This window comes from Toxorhynchites rutilus, chromosome 2, assembly GCF_029784135.1.
Source record: "Toxorhynchites rutilus septentrionalis strain SRP chromosome 2, ASM2978413v1, whole genome shotgun sequence".
Lineage (NCBI taxonomy): Eukaryota > Metazoa > Arthropoda > Insecta > Diptera > Culicidae > Toxorhynchites > Toxorhynchites rutilus.
The window spans coordinates 33,384,749-33,409,346 of record NC_073745.1 but is presented as its reverse complement, the minus strand read 5'-3'; the positions used below and the strand labels follow the sequence as shown (position 1 = coordinate 33,409,346).

The window sequence follows — 24,598 nt, the reverse complement described above, 5'->3', positions numbered from 1 at the left end:
AAGCGCGGATGAACGGTGTCACCAAGAGCCTGTTTGTGCACCTTAGGCCAGACATGAATCCATAAGGAGGAGAGTGAACGGTTCCCCGGGAAGATCTCGAAGCAGCCGCTACACACACACACACATACACGCGCGGAATTCTTTCCGTTTGGATGCCATTCAGCATCGAGAAAGATCCGGAAAATAATCTGCCAGTTCCTCTGGGAATTTAAAAATACATTCATGTGAAACAGTTTATTTGAATGTTTTCTATCCATGTAACACTGTGACCAAATACATTTGGTTTTGTGATTTTTCAATTAATCGCAATTAACAGGAAAGCTTCTGAAGATTATTCTTCCCCATCAGTAGGATATTTCCGTATCCAATATTGTATGCGCCCGCAATCGATTATTGCTCAGTCGCCGAAAGTTCCGAGCTCAGAGAGTTCATTCCCCTCTAGTTTGCCTTCATACTTAAGCGATATTCTGGTGGTGAAACGCATTCATTTTTCGTGAGGACATCGACAAGACAACATCGTTGCTGAGGATGCTGGACGGCGAAGGATCTCTGAAACGCAAGCAGTTTGTTTGAAACTGTGAGGGAGCACAGAGAAGCCGATCCTTCAGGAGAAGAGAAGGTGGCCATCGAAGCAGCCGCTACACACACACATACACGCACGGAATTCTTTCCGTTTGGATGCTATTCAACATCGAGAAGGATCCGGAAAATAATCTGCCAGTTCCTCTGGGAATTTAAAAATTTCAATCAAGTGCTATTAACAGATGGTTATCGAGTTAGCATTAACCACTGGTGGGCTTCCAGTATCGAGGAAAATGTGCAAATATCTAATCGTTACTGAAAATAATCTGCCAGTTCCTCTGGGAATTTAAAAATACATTGTGAATACATGTGAAAGAGTTTATTTGAATGTTTTCTATCCATGTAACACTATGACCAAATACATTTGGTTTTGTGATTTTTCAATCAATCGCAATTAACAGGATAGCTTCTGAAGATTATTCTTCCCCATCAGTAGGATATTTTCGTATCCAATATTGGATGCATAAAACCTTGTACCTCCAACGTAACGCTCTCGTTTTTGAAGTCCCCCAAATATTCATTTATTCATTCATTCAGAATGGATTCAGATTTAACTTCAAACAAAGGATCACTGAATCAACGATAGTCCTACGTCACCATTGCGGTTATACCATAGATATAACCCACTTTCTGTTTTTACAGCTAGCCTCGTGATTTTCGTCCATTACCGTTATTTTCGCTCAATAACACTCGTTCGTGAGACAAACAGATAATGTATTAGGTGTACCGGTAAGTTTCTTCAGTTTTACAATAGATGGCGTAGCTTGATTATTATTCCAGTGAATTAAATTTCCAGACATTCGTTGGAAAGCTACTGTCATTGCGCGTCTTTTTCAGTACATGTCAAAAAGTTGAAGCGTAAACAAGAAACAAGTGAACAAGTAAACAATGAGAGAGTTTTTGCGGATCATGTAAATGTTATAGGATTCCTAGGATTCCCCAGACGCTTCAACATTTGGAATGTGTTCAACAATTAACGAGGTACCCTATATTTAATCGCTTCAAGCCATCGATATATGGCTTTGTGTACGCGCGTGAGTGCTACATACAAATAGCAATCCTTCGCTACGCTGAAACCCCATTTGTATTTGACGATTGTTTGGTGGTGCAAATTATGCAGCCGTGATAATATACACAAGGAGAGGAGATAGCGGAAGGGGAATATTTGCGCTAGGGAATGAATAATGGATCTCCGCTGAGGCAACACCATTAAGTGTTTTTTTCCAATATCATTGCATCAATGCATCGAACTTACGTTATGGCGAAGCAGGCGTTAAGGTTGTGCATAATTATTTGGGGAATATCATACTAAACCATAGCGAATGTCGTGTTGGAATGTTATGAGTTATTTGGATTCGCGTGCCAGTCGCAAAACTGCCGAAACAGCCGGAAAAACAATCTGAATCATTAATGTGCGATTCACATAGAACGTCTCGGAAAAGAACGTCTACGTTCCGTCAACGTCTCCACCAATTCACACATGCAGTCAATGCTTGCACCAGCACTGTCACGTCAAATGTCAAACGAATGATTTATTCAATGTTTTCATGGTGTCGCCATCTACAACAATTTTGAATTGCAATGCCCTCTTTCAAATCAGCATGCCTAGAATCAGTCCTAAATTTAGAAAAATTCAGTGAAAATCATTGAACTATATTATTTAAATGACCTGTATTCCCGACACTTTTTTAACAATAATAACATATAGACTGTTTTTCTCAGCTAGTCGTGAATTGATTTTGACTGAGAAATTTGAAACTGGGAGATATGTTGGCATAAAAAATGCAGCCAAAATCAAAACAAAAGCCGAGACTCAAAGCCCAGACAAAAACCCAACGAGCCGTCCGTCTCCGTCAATTGTTCTTTTCTACAAATCCTGCCGGTCGTTTTCGTTGAACGTATGCTAACGGGTCGTTACGTTGCCGGTGTATGTGAATGTTTTCATATGAATTGCATGGTAGAATAACTGACGTAACGGAACGTGATGGGACGTGAACGTGACGTGGATGTTGTATGTGAATCGCACTTAAATCGTTAACAAAGATGAATTCCGATTGTGTCTCCGTTCCCCTGTTGAGTAGAGTTTCCGCAGTTCAATAGGGCGTAATATCACAGAATCATAGAAATATTATTTACACTATCAATGTATTTTTTATTTTCGCTATCACTGTAATTAGAATAGACCATCTGGTGAAATGAGTTTTTGACATCTCAAATTCAAATTGTAACTCACGGTCATATTCAAAATATAAATACTCCACTCCCTGATCGAGAATTTATAACCTTTCCAGACTCTCTAATGTATGCTCCGAGCTGATGATGGTGCAAAGATTAGCTGTAATAATCAAAATCATATCACAACACTGATTCCGTAGCTGCCATTGACGTTACTGGGAAGTGTTGCCAGATTTCTTTTATAAGGTAATTTTTTGTTACATTCTGCGTTTACTATCAGCACACTTGTGGCACGAAGTAATTTATTTCCTATGGATTGATTTGAATCACACGTTTGCCATAGTAATCGCTACAGCAACAATAAACTTCACATACAACCTGCAATTTTTTGCCGACGCGGACACGCCGGTGCGCTTTGTCATGTCTCCTCCAGTTGTTCTGTTCGGCCTCTTGTTCTTCGTAATTTTGTAAAACACTGTCCTCGTTCTTTGTACAACTTCATCATGGGTGCAATCACATGGTACAACATTGGGGGTGAAGTTTGTTCCATAATGCGCCCGGCTTCGGTCAGAAAATACACGAACATCGAAGGGTTCCAGACCGTCCCGATCGGAGAACGTCGGTGGCCATTCGAAACCTCCGGTAAGCTCACGCATGTCGACTTCATCTTTATTTTGTTTGTCAAGATTGGGTTCATCATCAAAATTTTGATCTAAAACGTCTGGAAGATCAGTTGGCGAGTTCCGCATGTCCGGGATCACCGGTGGGATATTGGTGATATTTTCGTTTGTTATCCGAATAACATCTTCCTTATACCCTTCCTCATTTTCGTCGGAAGAATGGATATCTACAACAATTTCCGGGCTTATGGGAACTTTCTCGTATGATCGCATCAATGGCTTATGGGTAGCTGTTGGACGAACTTTGGTTGCGAACTGGCGGATTGGCTGTATAATGGACTTCTCTTCCGGTGGCTTGTATCCTGCGGAACTCGCAGCCTCTGGTGTGTTCTTGACAAAATATGATGACATTCGCTGCTTCCACAGTTGTAACCAGGGTTGCTCGGTTGTCATACTGAAATGATCGATTCTGACGGGAGATCGCGTTTTAAAACCAGACACTACCGCTACTCGTTGCGGTGCTGCTTCGACCGGTGAAAAATCTCCACCATCATCATCGTCTCTGTCTCCGTCGTCTTCGATTGTGTCATCGAAACCGTCTACCTCTGCCTCTTTTGGTGGCACCATAGAAAGGTCGGAAACTGAGTCATCTGCGGAAAATTCTCGCGTGAGCTCATCTTTACTGGGTTCTTTGTCGTCCGGAGCGACGTCAGAGCTGACCGAGTTTGAGTCTGAGTCGACAATACCGGGCGGTGCATCGACCGACTCAGGATCCGTCTGGACGTAATTCAGATCTTCGACATCGTTCGAACCAGAGTTGCCGGAGTCTGGTTCTGAGTGAATGTACTCCAGATCTTTGTTTTCAAAATCTGGAAGTGATTCCTCAAAATCAGGCCCTGATATGTTGTAGGTTGGAAGCGGCTGGACGAAATTTAGGCCTCGTTTCATGTAATCCGGACTTGCTCTATCCAAGTCCGGAGCTAAATTCACGGAAATCGTACTCGGATTGGACAAATTTGAATCGGAATTGATGGGATCTGAGTTACTGGAATCCGGCTCAGAGTTAACGTATTCCAGATCCTTGTTCACAAAGTCTTTCGGACCTAAGCGATCGGGAAATGGAGCAGATTTCTCGTAACTCGGATGTGGTATGATATATTTCGGATGCGATATGGCGTAGTTCGGATGAGAAATGGTGTAGTTCGGGCCTGATAGGCTGTGCGTTGGTCCTTGTATAGTGTTGTCTGGTTGTCTTGAGCCGACAATACCCGAATCAGAATAGAAAAATTCGCGATCTGTGGTCACGAGATTCTGATTCCGATCGACGGAACTCGAACCTGATTTATCGGAATCTGAGCCCGAGCTGGCGGAATCCGTTCCGGAGCTTCCCACATCGGGTTCGTTTCTTTCGGAGTTGCTGATCACAATATCTTCGGTTGTTACTGGTACAGTTGTGATATCAATGTCCACCACTGGAGGTACATGCAAATCTTCGAACGAGATATGCCTGAAAAAGGAAGGTCAGTAAGGTAGCAAACATCAATCGAAGGACGGGTGATACGTACGAGCATTTCGCTACGTGACAATCCATCTGAAATAATTCTCTATCACGAAATCCCATGAAAATGTAGTGCAATTCTTGTTTGTTGAGATCTTCTTGCGTATTGCAAAATGTCACAATTTCTGTGTTTGTATGCTGATCATTGTAACGGATTGTTCTAGAACCCGGTCTCATGTTTGTTACGACGTAGGTAAACTTTTGTTCATAGACCTCAGCAATCCATCGGAATCCGGATCGCAGTCCTTGCGCACTAGGATTGTGAACTTCGAGGGCAAAATTTCGACACATCTATACTCGAAAAATCTTTTTTTAGAGGGATTCACTTGAAACATTGAAGAAAACTTACCCACGGGCGAATCTCGGCGACTAAAGCGTAATGTTTCACCCCAATTGGTTTCATGGTTTTTATCCACGCAACATCGTTTCCAGTACGTTGCCCGTAATCTTTATGCATCACAAATTGAACTTCCGTGGGGCCCACTCCGAGAATGTCCAACTCGTACGGATTGCGGATGTTTCCATCCGTGGCCACTAGACAATGTGCTCCCGTCACAAAATAGTTGTTGCCAATGTGGAAGGCACCACAATATTTCTCCTGAGCTTTACACATCATTCCATTGGTATCGCAATCCACCATGTTGGATGTTCCGGGTTTCTTGTGATAGACGAAGCTAAGTTCTTCAACCTGCTGCTCGGTGAACTGGGATTCGGCCGCCACCAGTGAGCACACCAGAATCCACACCGACGACCAATGTAATACCGACGCGGTCATCGTTTTCACTGGCTGTTTGGCGGGTGACATTGGTAAGGGGAGCGTGACTCTTTGCAAGAGTTGCTGCGGTTGAGATAACGTTTTGCGTTTTCACAGTTCTGAAAATGCACCAACAACATTAGAGTGCCAATGGATATGTTACAGCATGCCAAAAATTACATAAAAGTTCCGACTTCGCACTCTATTCCTCTAATTTTTTTGTCGAGTGTATATACCTAAAACTTGAAAAAAAAACCAGGACCCGACCTTGGAAAAAAAAGATACCGACCAACAAAGTTGAAACTATAATTTTTTTCTTTTTTTTTCTTTTTTCTTATGCTTTATCTTATTAAGTTATTCTCAATTTTTTTCTAATTAGCCTTTTTTTTCGAAAAAAAAAACATTTTTTTGCGCTGTTCATGGGTCCAATGGCAGAATTATTCATTGATTGATATCCTAATTCACCCTTCAAAATTACCTTTTACTATAAAATTCTTAGTACTTCTATCAAAACTCGACATTATAATATCAGATTATTTTTAGACACAATTCTCGTTCAAGATTTTTCAACCACTTGCAAATAACATGTTTCTCCGTTACGTTACATGCCAAATTTGGTTTTATTTGCTTGATTAATTCTCGAGTAATGCGGAAAATTTGTGTTTCATTTGTATGGCAGAACCAGCACCCCCCCCTTCCCCTTACGAGAGGGGGGAGGAGTATCTAACCACCATAGATTCATTCATTGCACCCTAAAACCTCCACATGCCAAATTTTATTTCATTTGTTCGATTAATTCTCGAGTAATGCGGAAAATTTGTGTTTCATTTGTATAGCAGCCTCCTCTTAAATGGGGGGGGGGGGATTAGGTTTTGGCGGTGTGGAGTGTCTAATCACCATAGAATCATTTACTGCACCCTTAAACCTCCATATGCCTAATTTGGTTTCATTTGCTTGATTAATTCTCGAGGAGTGCAGAAATTTGTGCTTCATTTGTATGGCAGTCCCCCTTAAGAGATGGGGGAGGGGTATCTAACCACCATAGAAACATGCATTTCACTCTACAGTTTCCATATGCCTAATTTGGTTTAATTTTCTTGATTAATTCTCGAGTAATGAAAAAAATTGTGTTTCATTTGTATGGCAGCTCCCCCTTAGAGAGGGGCAGGGGTCTCAAACTGTCACAAAAACTTTCCCCGACCCCAAAAACACCTACATACCAATTTCAATGTCGTTCGGGGAGTGCTCGAAATCGGGGTTTTCAAAGAAAATTTGTTGATGTGAGGTGACTTAAAATTGCATAAAACGTCGAGATTTACTGTCATCTAAAAAAAAATCAACCGTGTTTGTGTACTTCAGAAACATAATACTATATTTCCTTTCTTTTTTAGGTGTGTGCATTAATTTCTACGGGCTTGTAAACATCGCTTTTGTCATGATATTGGATTGAGGTTTGTTATTATAATGATAATCGTTGTTTCACGTACTTCTGACATAATGTAATTGCTCCCGATCCAGGTGTTGATTTATTCTTAGGGAAGAATGGTATATTCACATGTCGTCGTAATGTGGACCATAACAACCCTAATTTTGCAAATTCCCGCCACAGTTGCCGGACCTGACCTAACTTTCCGAGGCCAGCGGCCCGTAAATCATTCAACTAATCCAAACTTCGAATACACACACACACACACACACACACACGTGAGAAAGGTCCGCTATGCGCTGTGCAATTTCCCACGCAGCCGGTCGATCGCTTCACGGAACGTCGACGTAATTGCTCAATCAAATGTGTATTCTAGCGTTTATCGGAACACTTTCCGTGACCAAATTTCTGAGTTGCCTCTGGCGTATCGTATCGAACCGTATCGACCGAACGTGTGTCTCTCACGCCCCCCCTCGGTATCTATCGCACACGTCCACGCACGTACAAGATACAAGGTGTGTGTACTCCCACACAACGGCACCCGTGCCGAGGCTGACGAGTTTCATGTTGGATTCTGTCACTGGTGCTGATGCTGATCATCGTCATTCTCATCATCCCGAACGAAGCTGACATGCACACGGGAAACAAAAATGCCACCCGTCGTGGTTGTCGGCCTTTGTGGCGGGTATTGTGTGCTAACTTCCATCCTGGAATTCGACCTTTTTTCTGCTGCTGCTGCTGTTGCTGAAAGCTGGAAGGGTGGACCACGTGAAAATGTTGCAACGTAAGAAAAAGTTCATCGATTTTGCGAGCGAGCGAGTCTCGATCGACAAGCACCATAAAGGTGGGTTATGGTGCTTGGAAAATTTTCAAATGTACATATCTTTTTTAGTTCCCATTATGTTGTTTCGTGGAACAAGGGTTTAACTAATCTATATCCGGAATTTTTATCATGATGTTCACAAAATCTCTGTTCATGAACATCTGTTGAAATTAGGTTAGGTAAATCACTACGATGTATGGGCCTCAGTGCCTCAAAAATTCACTCTCATTCAAAAATCGACGCTCATTAATCAAACTACTGCATTTCAAGTTGCACCTTATTCACGCTGATTCAAAAAATAAAATATCGCTTCTCTCTTGTGCAGGCTACTTTCGCTTCACGTTCATTCATTTAAATAATATTTAAGCTTATATTGAAATAGAAGTTTCGTTGTTGTATTCGAAACGTACTCACTGAAACTAATGAAAACGACGAGGTTAAAGGTTCTGCAGTAGGGCATCATGAGTAACCAGTTACCGACACCTGTGGTGAAGCGGTAAGCGTAACTGCTAAATATGCCCTCCTATGCCTCTCTAACACGTTCGTCGCCCAACGCGACGTTTTAGAGTTTCTTGCAAGGCCCAACTTGTGATAAAATATTTAAATGAAGATCAAACTAAGTTTGTAGATAACTTTTACATGATCTAGCAGTATTTTTCTTTGAACATGAATTGACAACAGTAACATATGCCAAAGCCATATTATATGGGTTTCGCAAAAAACTGTACAAACCATCCGTACTATCTTCTATATTATATACTAGAATGGAAAAAGGTTGTAGTTTCCGGCGAAACAGTTCAATTTGGATGGTCCGGACTGTTACAGTTGCTATTGGTACAATGTAAGTCAACGGCATGTCGTGAGATCGAAGCGAAACTTTGGGGGCGGAAGTTTGACAGTGTGGGGAGCCGTTTCCTATCACAGCAAGCTTCTCATTTGTTTCATTTTCACCCGAATGAACTCTGAAAAGTATCTTCAATTACTGGAGGAAACTAGATTACGTTTTGATTGGCCATATTGAGAATAACGCTACCGAGGATGTGGTTTTTTCAGCAGGATTATGCATAGATCCACGTTTCAAGCAATCGAAGGCATGGTTTGCCGAGACGGTCATTCCGCTTCTTGAATGACCTGCTGGCAGTCGATTGCAATCCCATGGAGAACCTATGGAGAATCTTGGCCGAGATGGTCTATGCAAACGGATGACAATTTGACAACATTTACAGTCACAAGGCAGTAATTCAGGAATGTTGGGCTATAATCAATATGGCAACACTTTCAAAGCTGTCTGACTCGATGTCAAATAGAGTTTTCAAAGTGATCCGAAATAGAGGTGGACATACTAAATATTAGCTACCGATTGGACTCGAAATTTGCCGCACAAATTTTCATTTATTGAAATTTTAGAATGCGGCTAAACGAATGTCCACCCTTATTTCACATATTTGACTTACTTAGAAAACAAAAAATTAATTCATACTTTTTTTAGAATGAATTAGGTGAAAATAAAAAATAATCGTCTTTTATGAGCAGAACTGTACAACGAATTGACTTATTTTTAAAAATATTGAGGAAAAAAAGGGTGCGACTAAACGAATGTCTACCACTGTATAAGTATGAAACCGGAATTCACAAATTTATAGCTATACATACTAAAAAGAAGGTCATGGGCCATACACATGTGAAAGACATATCAATTGTAGTCATTTATGTTTTTCATGTCTATCCACTGTAACCAAATCGAAATATCAGAAGTTCCATGCAGCTACAATCTTTTATTGTGTTAAAAATGGTATATTTTGTGTCGGGATTTGGACAAAAACACTTCCTTATGCGGTCCCTATCCCCCGCACAAAAAAGGTTTGCCTGTAATTTCTTTTAAAAGGATAAAATGCCGTCATTTATTAATTCGTTCTCAAACTTATGTCTGAGTATCATAGACTTACATAAATTCAAACCCAAGTCAAACCAGCCAATAGTAAGATAAATATACATCCACTCCATGCTAAGCCGATATAGTGGTTCTATGGCTTGCGGTCGTATCATCTCAGCAAACACCCCAACAGGACGTACATACCTGGTTGCTAAAACCCGTGCAAGGATACTGTACGAGCAAGTGTTGACCAAGTACAAAGGATGAACTATGAAATATACGTAAAAATGGATTTCGGACAAACAGTCGGTAACAAATTTTACCTTGCCAAGCGTAAAGCGTCTTAAGTTAATGATTATGTAGTTATAATATATTTAAATAGTTTTAAAATGTATTGCTTGATGGTGGCTCTTTTTCCACTTGAGCCTAATTAAATAAATAAAGGAAAAAAGCGTAAAACGGGTATTGCGAATAGGTTCAAATTTGTTTACGCAGATAAATTTGCACGTAAGTAAGTAAGTAATTTTGTAAGGGATCCATAGTTGTGGAGAAAAGACAAAGGTTTTCATCACTGGGACAAAAATGAATGGAAAAGTTTACAAGGAGGAGTGTCTTCAGAACAGGATTTTGCCATTCAATCGATCACACAAAGGTCCAGTGAAGTTCTGGCCTGACATGGCAAGCTGCCATTACAGCTGGGATGTCGTCAAACGGTATAAGGAAAACAAGATCGATTTCATTGAAAAAATAATCAATCCACCAAATCGTCCGAATTTTCGTCCCATCGAGAGAGATTCGAATTCTATCAATAAGGAGTCTTATGTACATTTATGAACATCGATACAATAAAACCAGAGAATGTTGAGTTTTTCGTGTTAATGTTGAAATATTTATCTAATTTTTCGTACAACTTGTTTGAAGTTCTGTTCAGTTCATATAACAAGAGGTTTTTCTAGGGCCACCATTCGGAGTTTTGGAGTGAACATGTACAAAAACTTAATTCAAAAGCAATTATCCTCAAAGTCCTACTTCAAGTTTCCGTCCGTACCTCTAGGCACAGATCTAACCACTTTTTACTCAATCACGCTCATCAATTCAGAGCAATTTAAAAATTAAATGTCGAGAAAAGTTGGAAACAATGCTAAATATTATTTTTTACTAATATAAGTACTTCGACTATAGCTACTGCATGTAGAAGCTTATATAACAGTTTTTCCATCTCCGAGCTGATGGTTGTACAGTGAAAAATCAATTAAATCCATAAATGAAAACTCATATCCTCGTCTAATTGTCTATTTTGATTTTCTTGTCATGCAACATCAAAACAACAAAATATTCGTTCTATATATGGATAAGCGTCTATATTTTTGCATCAAGGTGAATCCATTGTCATTGATTATTTCCGCGCAACCTTAAGACAGTAAGCTTTCATTTGCTCGATCGTACAGGACTGATAGCAGCATTCATCCACAATGCCACGTTTGACCGGCATGAAACGGTTCGGAATAATATTCTCCCATTCGGTATTATCATCGAGATCCCCATCCACCGAGACTCGATGCTTCGCGAAAAGTATATTCATCCAGTTGGGCTTCCGTTTGAGTTGCTCGATGAAATTGAATTTATCCACATCACTCTGGTCGAGCTGGGGCCAATCTCTGTCCACATCGGTCACATCGCTTTCAGATCCTGGAAAATACCAAAAAATAAATCATATGGAAATGGAAACAGAACGTTTGCTACTGGTTCATTCTACTTGTGGCTCGTTGGTGATAGGAAGGATATTCCAGGCATAGCATTTGTAAACTCTGCCTCAGAGCATTTCCACAAAGCCTATGCCGCTGAGCGTCGGTTGGATGCGGAGCGCTGCAGAGAATAATCACTACACTCACAACGGTGAGCATCAACCCGTGGTGGCTGGTCGCGAACAGATTCATTCTGGGACACACTGAAATTCTGGAAACGCTTGGTACAACGTCGAATAGTCACAAGTGAACGCTTGTGATCGTTTTGCGTTCCATTTTATATGGAACTAGCTAACCCGGCAAACTTCGTCCCGCCCATTTACTTGATTAATTCTCGAGTAATGCAGAAATTTTTTTTTATTTGTATGGTAGCCACCCCTAAGAGAGGGGGGAGGGGTATCTAACCACCATAGAAATATTCATTGCACCCTAAAGTTTCCATATGCCTAATTTGGTTTAATTTGCTTGATTATTTCTCGGGTAATGCAAAAATTTGTGTTTCATTTGTACGGCAGCCCCCTCTAAGAGAGGGGGAAGGAGTATCTTAACACCATAGAAACATTTATTGCATCCTAAAACCTCCACATGCCAAATTTGGTTTCATTTGCTTGATTAATTCTTGAGTAATGCAGAAATTTGTGTTTCATTTGTATGGCAGCCCCCCCTTTGAGTGGGGGAAGGACTGTCTAACCATCATAGAAACATTTATTGCACCCAAAAACTTTCACATGCCAATTTTGGTTTCGTTTGCTTGGTAAATTTCCGAGTAATGCAGAAAATTGTGTTTCATTTGTTTGGCAGACCCCCCTTAGAGAGGGGGGAGGGGTCTCAAAATATCACGAAAACCTTCCCCGGCCCCAAAAACCCCTACATAACAATTTTCATGTCGATCGGTTCAGTAGTTTCCGAGTCTATAAGAATCAGACAGACAGACAGACATCACTCCATTTTTATATATATAGATATATAATAATGGAGTGATGTCTGTCTGTCTTTCTGTCTTTCTGTCTGTCTGATTCTTATGAACTCGGGAACTACTAAACCGATCGACAGGAAAGTTGGTATGTAGGGGTTTTTGGGGTCGGGGAAGGTTCTTATGATAGTTCGAGACCTCTCCCTCCTCTCTAGGAGGAGGCTGCCATACAAATGAAACACATATTTCTGCATTACTCGGCAATTAATCAAACAAACGAAACTAGATTTCGCATATGGAGATTTTAGGGAACAATAAATGTTTCTATGGTAGTTAAACACTCCTCCCCCTCTCTAAGGGGGGCTGCCATACAAATGAAACACAAATTTCTGCACTACTTGGAAATTAGTCAAGCAAACGAAACCAGAGTTGGCATGTGAAGGTTTTAGGGTGCAATGAATGTTTTTGTGGTAGTTAGACACTCCTCTCCCTCTATAAGGGGAGGCTGCCATACAAATGAAACACAAATTTCTGTATAACTCGAAAACTAATCAAGTAAATGGTGCAAAATTTGGCATGTGAAGGTTTTAGGGTGCACGAAATGTTTCTATGGTGAATAGACATTCCTCCCCTTTCTCTCTTTCTCTCTGTGCCTGCCATACAAATAAAATACAAACTTCTGCATATCTCGAGAAATAATTTGCTTGATTATTTCTCTAGATATTCAGAAGTTTGCCAATTGAGCCAAATTTGGGATGTGAAGGTTTTTGGGTACGAGAAATGTTTCTATGATCGTATGACACCCCTCCTTCCTCTGGAATTGAGAGGTGGTCCCATAAAAATATTACATATATTTCAACCAAACATGACAATTGAAAATTTTCGGAAAACTGTGAAAAAAAATTGAAAAGTTCGAAAAATTCAGTTAGCATTTGTTCTACAATTGCATATTGACAAGCGTTATTAGTCCATTTGATGTTTGAGCTAACGTAATTGATCTTAGTTCGAAAGTGGAAGGAAAACGTGGATGTGATAAAGAAAATTAATTTTGGGCGAGACGAAGTTTTCCGGGTCGGCTAGTATATTAATAAAAATTATAGTACAAACATTATAATAATATGATTATGATTTTATTTTTTATTTTTCTACACATCCTATAATTACATTTAGGTGCCTATCCTTTCAAATTCCTTCTAAAAATCCTATTCAATTTGAACGAGGATCCATATCTGGGTGGCGGGGCGACGAAAGTGTTAAAAATAACTTTATTTCAAACGGTCCAGGAAAATACATTTGACGATTATAATGAATATAGCTCATTTAAGCAATTCCAATCGCCTAGTGATCCCCGATTTTTGAAATTAATCGTTCATCAGCAAATCGAATATTTTCCGCTGTTCGTTAGGGGCTGTCCACATACCACGTGGACAACTTTAGGGGGGTGGGGGGGTAGGTGTTACGAAAATGTCCACGCTTGTCCTCGGTGAGGGGGGAGGGGGTTTTGATAATGCCCACGTGGATACGTTAAGTAATTTTGTCAGGTAAAACATTCAAATTAATAGTCAAAATTGAATGAGATCTGTTTTGTATTTACACGATTTTTTGAAATTTGCGCCCGCCCTGAGTGCTCAGTATTCATCAACAAAAAGACTGAACTGCTTGAGAGTGCTGCTCGGTCAAACATCCATATGTATATTCTGAAGGTAACGCACATGAACTTGGATCCATCAATGTATTCCAATCGGTCATAGGGCCCTTAAATCCGTCAGGATAAAGACACCCAATAACGCAAAGAATGTTGGATTTTTTGTAGTACTAAAAATCACGACTTAAGTGCGGGTTGAATTCAGCTTTTGCTCTTGATGACGAAACTGTTTGGCTTTTTTTTCGAGAACTCTCAAGGATTTCTAAACATTGAAACGAACAACAAATTCCTCCATGAGTGTATGGGCCGTTTCTCTGGAGATCTATTTCTTTGCAATGATGTTGTTCTTCATTGATGTCTTGTAATTTTTATAATACGCTTCTTTTGAGTTGTCTGGAAAGTTCTTGCTGCTACTGCTGATTAATTAAAAGAAAAGATTAATCCTTGATGCACATGAATTAGTAGATTCGCTACAGATGTTGAAAATCACCGTTCATGAGAGACTAAACATCACGAAAAACGCTACAATGCATGGACATATTACGGAACCTGATAGGATTTGACACATCGGAATCCGAACGAAATAAACTTTTGCATTCTGCATTTCAATGTTGCAACATTCGCACAATCCGATAGGATTTGACTCGATCAGATTAAGGAGGATAGAGACACGAATTTCGGACGTTTCTTCGAGTTCCGAAAAAGTAAAACATAGAATATTTTTACCATCCATTATATCACTATTTGTTTATCTATCATTCAACAATAAAACAAAAATTGAACGGAAAAAAATATATCCATAATTAGAAGCTGATCAAGTACACGATTCCAGCCCTTCTGGTTATCTGGCACAAACAAATCGAACAGATTCTGAATCAGTAAAGATACCACTATCGCATGAACCTCGGACAAGTAAAAAACGTGTTTTTTGACAAAATTGCATGTTTTTTTACAAACTTAAAACATTTTTTCAAGTTTCTTGTTTTTTTTTTTTAAATAGTAAAGTTACGAAATTATGATTTTTTATAGGTTCATGCGTTAGAGAGATGCATACAGATTGTATTCATAAAAACATAGATCGTATAAGTAGAACTTGAGATATCGTGTAAGCCAGTTTGAAAAAACATGTTTCGTGAAAAACGCTAAATAAGATATTGCATCACTAAAATGGCTATAACTTGGTAAATAATGAGATTTTCGAAAAGTCTCTTCTATGGTATATTCTTAAATGTATGAATTAGAGAAATATGAAGAAAAAAATGATTTTTTTCAAGTTTCTAGACTAGAATACATTCTTAAAGGACGCAATATTGTGCTAATTTCAAATCCGACCGGATTTTGGAATAGGGGTTTATTTCACCGAAAAACACTTGAAGGGACCTATCTCAATCTGCGATTCGTTTCATAAACGCGACGAAAATACATATCTGTAGCGAATTGTGAAGGGCAAATCATTCACAATAATGTTGAGTAAAAAAAAATCTTAGCAAGTGAGTGGAACTCCGAAGCAGGTTTTCGCTAGAAGAAAGTTATGGCTGGGTCTGGTAGGACTGGAAGAAAATCTGTATCATGATCTTCTACCAAGCAACTAGTTTCGATGAATTCCAACAAAAAGCTGCTAGCAGCTTAACGTATTAAAATCAACGATCCAGAACGCTTCTAGGGCACTTCCAAAACTTCACCCGCCTTACTCACCAGATATTGCATCTTCAGAATATTAACTATTAAGATTCTTGTAAGAACCTCAACTTACTGCATAGCATAAGTTCCGGGATAATGGAATTCTCAAGTTGCATGAAGGATGCTGAAATATTCAGGAAAAAACGATGCATCTATGATCGAAAAGTATGTATGTCTACAAAAATATGCTTTTGGTTTTTTCCTTAGAATCGGCACGAATTTTTCAGGACAATATTTAGCATGATTTAACAATTCAGGGTTGTAGGTCAACGGAGTCATCGATCATGATGATACTGCAGATGTTTTGTTTTTACTAGGTTCAATATAGCCATCAGACACTAACGAACCTGTAAAAGCGAAAGCCATTGATGTTTAGACGAGAAAATTCTGTTTTCAAACAAAGTGCTTGATTTCATTGTCTGATTTTTTGAAAACTCAAACAGCCAGCCAGTTTTAATAAAAATACTCGAGAATGAGTTCACAATCGATATTTTAAAATGGAAAATGGATATGGAGATAACGTAAATGGAATTCGGAAGAAAATAATGAGCTCTCGGATAATGTTGAAAAAAATTGAAGATTTCAAGACAAATCGTTACCATTGGTAAGGCTATAATTTTATTAATAAAAATATGGAACAGAAAATAGAAGCAAATTTGAAGTGAAATTTAGGCGAAAAAAATAAAAAATTGCTTGATTTTTTTCTCAAAACCGGAGGAATGTCCACGTGGACAACAGGGGGAGGGGTATAAGGAATGTCCACGCTTGTCCACGGAGGGGGTGGAGGTGTCTAAAATCATGCTTCTGCTGTCCACGTGGTATGTGGACAGCCCCTTATTCGATACGATTAATCGTCCCAAATATTCGATTGATCGATTAATCGCCACACTGAGAGAAATAATTAGTTAGACTAATTTTACTGATTTGCTATAAATTTGTTGCCGTTATTAATTGTATTTGTGATTATTTTAGTTACTTGAGGTACTTTGATTATTGTTTAGTTTACCAACGTGTTTGTTACATCTCTTCATGAGCTTTAAACACGAAAACGAGCTTTGCATCGTGCAACAAACTCTTCCCGAAACAATTTCAATTAAAATTGAAATACAGTAAGTTACCTCTAATTCGATATACCGAGGCATACTCAATGTCGTTTTAGAGACGATCGTGACCTGTAATTGGACATTTATTCTGTATATTATTTATATTTATGATATACATTGCACAGTTCTGCACAAATGTGCGAAAACGTTTTCAAATGTCCGGTTTCTCCAGCTCGGTCATTTCCATGCAGGTGATTGCTTTCAGCCACAATTGAATCTTGAATCACCCACAAGTCGTCAGAGTTGGTGTTCTGGTTTTGAACATCGTTATTCTTTTGCAGCTGTTCTGACGAATTCGCATGTGGAAAAAGATTGTTGTTGTAGCTTTATGGACCAGATGGTTGAAAAGTCCTGGTTTTTATAATTAAAGTATCGTTTCGTCTTATTCTATATATTAGATATTCATGTAGACATAAACTGGGAGCGATCCAGCTATTCCTATTGATAGTAGAAGATCATTCATTCCACCAGGATGAATAAATCGCTGAGTTACTATAATCAGTGGATGATATAGTAATACCATGCCAAATAGTCGGTTGATCTACACAATTTAGAAACTTCAGTAATGTTCAACTGCAATATGCATTCTATTATTCATTATGAAATAGAAAAACGGATCATCTTCCGACACTAAAGCTGTTAGAATCATCCATTTTATCACTTCATTACAAAATTAAAATCAATTTCCCATGAATTACAGCCAGTTTCTATTCGTGAATCACATTTAGTCTCCAGTCAGTTCAAATAACCTATTTGACGTGATTTCGTCCAAGCTGTTGTAGTTTGTATCTCGTTGCACGCATACGATACTGCTTGATTGAGATCTTCAAAGCATTCATACTCCTTGTTTACTACATTACTATTCGTACGATCACTCTCCGTCAGTTCTCGATTGGGGTTAGATCTGATAAACAAACTGGTCAATCCAGATTCTAAAGTTCTGGTGCGTTATCCTATCGGATTATCCAATTATCACGGTGATTTTGATGCAAAAACAGCAGTAAATGACCAAGAAGTACTTCTCTGCACTCCTGATTGTTCATTCATGTTGATTAACGGACTCTCTGTACCAGGCCTTCAGGAGAAAATTTTTCCCAAGTCATCAAACTTCCGTCTCCGAAGTTACGGTTTGAAAAACTTTGTTACTCTTTCCGTACGTCCTTCCGATATGAAGCAATTCTCCCCAGGTTGAATTTCTTTTCATCATAGGAGATCACCTGAAATAATGAACCTGATGGGATTAAAGGGTGTGTCACATCAAATTGTATCACGGAAAAAACGCTGTAGAAATTCGCCCAGTAGACCGATCCTTTTGAAAATTTTAGACAGTAAAATAAAAACTATTAAACAACTTTTGGCATTTTCTTTTTATTCATACTTCGCGCCCAAGCCCGTATGCTCGCACCTTCCTCTTTACCCCGTCCATAAGGTTCTGTACAACGTCGGGTTGTAGTTTTTTTTGAACAGAAACCCATTTTCTCTTGAAGTCCGCCTCCGATTTGACAACTTTTGGGTTCTTCCGGAGGGCCTGCTTCATAATCGCCCAATATTTCTCTATTGGGCGAAGCTCCGGCGCGTTGGGCGTGTTCATTTCCTTTGGCACGAAGGTGACCCCGTTGGCTTCGTACCACTCCAACACGTCCTTTGAATAGTGGCACGAAGCGAGATCCGGCCAGAAGATGGTCGGGTCCTCGTGCTGCTTCAATAGTGGTAGTAAGCGCTTCTGTAGGCACTCCTTAAGGTAAACCTGCCCGTTTACCGTGCCGGTAATCACGAAGGGGGCGCTCCGCTTTCCGCAAGAGCAGATCGCTTGCCACACCATGTACTTTTTGGCAAACTTGGATAGTTTCTGCTTGCAAATCTCCTCCGGAACGCTGAATTTGTCCTCTGCGGAGAAGAACAACAGGCCCGGCAGCTGACGAAAGTCCGCTTTGACGTAGGTTTCGTCGTCCATTACCAGGCAATGCGGCTTCCTCATCATTTCGGTGTACAGCTTCCGGGCTCGCGTCTTCCCCACCATGTTTTGCCTTTCGTCGCGGTTAGGAGCCTTCTGAACCTTGTATGTACGCAGGCCCTCCCGCTGCTTGGTCCGCTGGACGAATGAACTTGACAAATTCAGCTTATTGGCGACATCCCGGACCGAACTTCTCGGATCACGTCTAAACTGCTTAACTACGCGCTTGTGATCTTTTTCACTGACGGAGCATCCATTTTTGCCGTTCTTCACCTTCCGGTCGATGGATAGGTTCTCGAAGTATCGTTTTAGTACTCTGCTGTACGTGGATTGGACGATTCCCAGCATCTTACCGATGTCTCGATGTGACAACTCCGGATTCTCGAAATGAGTGCACAGGATTAATTCACGACGCTCTTTTTCGTTCGACGACATTTTTCCAAATTTACGAAAACGTGATCTATACACTCTTATCTGATTATAAGCGAAAGCTGAAGATATAATTCCTAAAAATTAAATTTCTACAGCGTTTTTTCCGTGATGCAATTTGATGTGACACACCCTTTAGCTATTTTCCGACACGCATCTTTGGAGATAGAAAATTGATGGTTCGGGACGAATTTTCTCAAAGAGGTCGCCATTATAACAAGAATGTCCAGAATCGAAGCGCACCATCAAACGCGCATTAAAAATACAACTAACAAATTGAACAAACTATTTTAAACGAAATATCAGCACGAGCACAAAGGATTCCGGAGAAAGTACGATTAATATTCATTTTTTTTTCTTATCTGAGTTATCCTGTTGTATCAAAAAGGAGAGAGTGAATCAAATGGTTAAAAAAAGTAAAAAAAATACTGTTTCTTATTTACTGCCCATAGAATTCTTTTTTTTTCAATCACATTAAATTTTATACTGCTATCCAAAAAAACTTTCTGAACTAAAAAGTTGGTGAAACACAGTTATGAACGACAAAGCAAACGTCCATATGCATAATAAGGCCACTGCATTGTAAATTCAAGATAATTCAAACGCCTCTAAATCAATTAAAATTGCAGAGGCCGTGCCGGCGTTTTTTCTCTGAATTTGGATCGATTAATCGACGCAAATTATTCGCTCGCTTCGATTATTGGTTGCACAGTATTCGTTCGATTAATAATCGATTTTTGTAGGAAGCGTTCGATTAATCGATTAATCGAACGGGGATCACTACAATCGCCGATGAAAGCTTTTGCTTTCGAGATCGAAAGGAAACGACAGCAGAAATGAAAGAAACACAAAACTCGAAACAGAAACATTCTTGGATTTTTTTTTTCTTAGAAAATTTTCTCGTATCGTCATTATGCTGCAATTCTGCTCAACTTCCAGGGTGCGCACCACAACAAGCGACTCAAACAATCCGCTCTAAATTACTTTCTTACTTCCCAATCTCAGGCAATAATCCAATCAGAGGCCTAATCCAGCCGGAACGAAATTAGTCACATTATGCTTTGATTATGATTGCATTCCAACACAAATAAAAAGAGCAACACGAATTTCCTACCACAAGAGATGGGAGATGGGAAGCACTACATTTGTTGATTTATTTATTGTTTGCATCACACCCAACCCAACCCGACCCAAGTACGGAGTACATTATGGGGCTCACTAATCTTGATTTTATGATGATAATAGTGATGCCGATGATGATGACGATCAGCATCATCATGAGGCAATTTTTATGGTCAATGAACATCTTAATTGATGTAACAGATCGAAACCAGGAGCCCCATGAGGGCTAACTGGGCTGGGCGCAGGGAGTTCGAGGGAGTAGAAAATTGTGTGCATATGAAAATGATGCGAAAAACATTTCACTGCAGAATGTGTGCCATGTGTGTGTACACACATACGTTTTGTAGTGGTGGGTGGTAAAGGGAATGTTGGAGCAGGTTTTATGACGCAACATGAATGAGTCACATCCATTGCTGCTGGACGGTGGTGGTGCTGATTTTCCACATCCCCGGTTGCTGCTGTTGTCTCACTTGGTATTCTATCGGTAAGCCAGACAAACACATTCATTAGGGTAAACCAATATTTGCAAGGTCCGCAGATGTTTGTGTACTCACATGTAGGAATTGGTAATAATATGTTTACCTCCCATCTGTCGGTGTGTCTGACAACTCTATACCTCGGCACACACTAGGAGAAGCAAGGAGGCAAGGAGGCAATAGATTATACGTTTTGTTGAGAAGACCATTCGCTTGTTTAGTTCGAGACATCCCAGGGCCTTATCGGACAGAACAACCGACGGTGGCAGGTTTTTTTTTGTTCTCTCCTCTCTCCCTTTGCTATGCTGTTGTCTTTTTTCTGGGAACAAAACCTCTGGCGGCTATTATTCCGCTCGGCTGATCACGACGACTTCCGGTGTGGCGAGGGGCGACCAAATGTGTGTTAGCGATTGAGAAAAATAGACTGGTCCGATAACAGTTTGCAGTACGCTTTTCCTGTGTGTATGTATTTTATGTTTGGTTCTCCCCCTTAATTTTGTTTGTGCTTTTCGAACTGCAGTTGCAGTTGGTCCATCCGAGCGTATCTTGGCGGCAACATGGCAATTTATATTCGAGAGGAAATAGTAGCAGGCAATCAGGGAACAGTTTTGGATTATATGAGTGTTTAAAAAAACCTTAATGAATAAGTAAGTTTTTCTTTCTTGGTCAGTCAAATTGAACTGTCAACTGTTTCCTTCCGAATTTCTCTCCAGACTATAGAGCAGGGGTTCTCAAAGTGGTCGATATCGACCACTTGGGGTCGAAATTAGTTTTGGGGGTCGACGAGGTCTCAAAATTGACCCCCATTAACTAACACAAGTTCTTGTTTGAAACTTTCAAGATACAGTATTAGTTGTGTTACGTGATCCAACTTGATTTGTAGTAGAAAGTATTATTGTTATACTTTTCAAAAACTCAACAAAATGCCAAATGCCTTGCCAAGTTTTTAGTTGATGAGCGCGCATAAGTTCGTATAAGATGAAAAACTTGGCAAGGCATTTGGCATTTGTGTTCTGAAATTTGTTAGAACTTGAATACACGCATTTACTAATTTAATTCAAAAGATTACATTATTAGAAACAGAAAGAAAGTCACCAGATTCATCTCATAACACTGATTAAAAAAAATTATCATTAACGTGTGATTTTTTTTTTAAATGAATTGCCTATATTTATTAACATACTAACTGACCCGGCAAACTTCGTCCCGTCCAAAATTTGTTTTTCGTTATCAATACCTTCAAGCATTCATGTTTTCTTACTATGAGCAATTCCTCAACTTCCCGAACCTGAGTGTGATGTGGAGATGGAGATGAGATCTATGATGTACAGAGAAATGGACCGGATCGATAGAATCTCAGGATTCGTCTTTTGCATTCAGAAATCTGATCATTCGTGCTATGAAATGTAGCAATCTTGCCTCGGCGCAAAATAAACTTCAAAATAAGTAATCCGTGTATTCGTGGAGCAATTTAATCTGTACCAGATTAGCAGACACGAATATAATTTTAAATTGCTTAAATTTGGATGAAAATCATTACTCGATGTTGTTTAAATACTTAGAAAACAGTCCAAACTTAACGATTCTTCTATAGATCTTGTATACATTCAGCAACATGTTTGACGAAATACGTGTAATTTTGTAATAGAGCCCATTAAAGACTGCATTTCTTTTGTTTGAACACACGTGCTGTCGTTTGAACAAAGGCTGTGTAGGTGTTACTCATGATAGCGTCTCGCTATCATTCCTCGAACCGCTTTTGTTGATTGTCTCATAGGAATCGCAGTCGTTCGCTCTCTACCTTTGCGAATATGTTTACCATGGATTATTGACACAGCTCAAGGCATCCTAGAATGACGTTGTCCTGACTGCGCCAATTCATCAAACGACACACATAAGAATCCATCGAGGACACTCTTTTGTTTGTTTCGTCTCCTCCAACCACATAATATTAAAATATTAATGAGTAATGATGTTCCTAATAATTAAAGTAACTGTGGCGCATTGGATCTACACACGTGCTCTTCAATCGGGTTTTTATCAGGATTGACGACAATAGCGTGACTGTTATTTTGCATTCCGAGCATGGGTGTGATTAGAATAATTTCAATAATTCATTGTGCTCATCCATAAAGGCAAAAACGAAGTGCCGTCTGGCATTAAACAACGTAAATAAATTCGTCCTGTTTAAAAATTTTGGTATCGTTTATATAAAAATACATATATCGCGATAAAAAAGGAGATGAGGGTGAAACCCGGCAAACTTCGTACCGTCCAAAATTTGTTTTTCGTTATCAATACCTTCAAGCATTCATGTTTTCTTACTATGAGCAAGTTCATGGGTCCAATCGCAGAACTGTTCATTGATTGATCTTTTAAACGACCCCATTGTATTTACCTTTTTTTTAAATTCCTAGTATTTCTAACAAAACTCATCATTATAAGAATATTTTCAGACACAACTCTCGTTCAAGATTTTTTAACCACTTGCAAATAATATGTTTCTCCGTTACATGGAATAAATGTTTTATACAGAAAAAATGATAGAATAAAGACAGTACTAAATCGGATAATTCCTCCCTCGATATCTGCTCTCATCAACACATTCGGCGATACTTTTTTATTGGAATAGATAGAAGAATATATAGGAGTGCGTGTCATCGTGCGTAGAACATATGGAAATTTAATTTTCCGAATTTTCCCTTTTTCCTTCATAGTTTTCCGAAAATTTTCAATTGTCATGTTTGGTTGGAATATTTTTGATTGAAATATGTGTAATATTTTTATCGGACCCCCTCTCCATTCCAGAGGAGGGAGGGGTGTCATACCATCATAGAATCATTTCTCATACCCAAAAAACTCTCACATCCCAAATTGCGTAGGGGGGCCCTCCCTCAGAGAGAGGGGAGGAGTGTCTATTCACCATGAAAACGTTTCGTGTCCCCTAAAACATTCGCATGACAAATTTGGCGCCATTTGCTTCATTAGTTTTCGAATTATGCTGAAATTTGTCTTTCATTTGTATGGAAGCCCCCTTTTAGAGAGGGGGGGTTGAGAGTCTAACCACCATAAAAACATTTATTGCACCCTAAACCCTTCGCATGCCAAATTTGGTTTCAGTTGCTTGATTAATTCTCGAGTAATGCAGAAATTTGTGTTTCATTGTGTGGCAGCCCCCCCTTAGAGGGGAGGGAGGCGTCTCAAACTATCACGAAAACCTTCTCCGGCCCCAAAAACCCCCAACATACCAATTTTCATGTTGATCGGTTCAGTAGTTTCCGAGTCCATAAGAATTATTGAGACAGACAGAAATTCCTTTATAAAAAAACGACTCTAAAATTTCAAAAAGTTGCATGACACGTCGAGATTTACAGTTATCTCAAAAAAATTTTTTTTTGTCAGAAAACGATTTTTCAGGCGGACGACCAAGTGCCAAAAAAAATTTTTTTTGACAAAAAAAATTCCGAGATAACTGTAAATCTCGATGATTAATTCAATTTTAAGACATTTGGCATCAAACTTTTTTTTTTTTTGAAAACCTCGATATTCGGTGATTTTTCGTTTTCAAAAAAACTCAAATTTTAACGTTTGTGACACCAGTAAATGAAGTCCGTATGAGCTAATATTTTGCATATGGTATATTATCGTGCAAATCAACATTTCGTAGCAAGTTCTGAATGAAAAATCTGAGTAACTATTTTTATTGGCACCCAAAACCAT

At 39.3% G+C, this 24,598-nt stretch overlaps 3 protein-coding genes across 4 annotated transcripts in view; 1 reads left to right on the top strand and 2 right to left on the bottom strand.

Annotated features, from left to right (window-relative positions):
* LOC129770177 (beta-1-syntrophin) overlaps positions 1-24,598 on the top strand; it is a 652,823-nt gene that overhangs the window by 167,980 nt on the left and 460,245 nt on the right. Inside the window, exon 2 of one of the 2 annotated variants that reach the window (XM_055772843.1) lies at positions 2,874-3,003. The exons of the other annotated variant lie outside the window; for it this stretch is intronic. The gene's annotated coding sequence lies outside the window, so the exon portion shown is untranslated. The remainder of the gene's footprint in view (positions 1-2,873; positions 3,004-24,598) is intronic. 2 annotated transcript variants of the gene reach the window in all.
* LOC129770174 (uncharacterized) lies at positions 2,853-5,759 on the bottom strand. Its single transcript, XM_055772835.1, has 3 exons — positions 5,285-5,759; positions 4,943-5,226; positions 2,853-4,884 (listed from the first exon to the last, which is right to left on the bottom strand). The coding sequence occupies exons 1-3, from the start codon at positions 5,738-5,740 to the stop codon at positions 3,084-3,086; spliced, it is 2,541 nt and encodes an 846-aa protein (XP_055628810.1). The 5' UTR covers positions 5,741-5,759; the 3' UTR covers positions 2,853-3,083.
* LOC129765652 (insulin-2-like) lies at positions 11,151-11,748 on the bottom strand. Its single transcript, XM_055766060.1, has 2 exons — positions 11,568-11,748; positions 11,151-11,500 (listed from the first exon to the last, which is right to left on the bottom strand). Exons 1-2 carry the CDS (start codon positions 11,746-11,748, stop codon positions 11,208-11,210), a joined length of 474 nt encoding a protein of 157 aa, XP_055622035.1. The 3' UTR covers positions 11,151-11,207.

Coding starts and splice junctions, on each gene's coding strand:
- LOC129770174 (XM_055772835.1), bottom strand. CDS start 5,740: ATGTCACCCGCCAAACAGCCAGTGAAAACGATGACCGCGTCGGTATTA. Junction 5,227..5,284: donor TCGCCGAGATTCGCCCGTGG/GTAAGTTTTCTT, acceptor TTTCGAGTATAG/ATGTGTCGAAATTTTGCCCT. Junction 4,885..4,942: donor TGTCACGTAGCGAAATGCTC/GTACGTATCACC, acceptor TTCCTTTTTCAG/GCATATCTCGTTCGAAGATT.
- LOC129765652 (XM_055766060.1), bottom strand. CDS start 11,748: ATGAATCTGTTCGCGACCAGCCACCACGGGTTGATGCTCACCGTTGTG. Junction 11,501..11,567: donor CTATCACCAACGAGCCACAA/GTAGAATGAACC, acceptor GGTATTTTCCAG/GATCTGAAAGCGATGTGACC.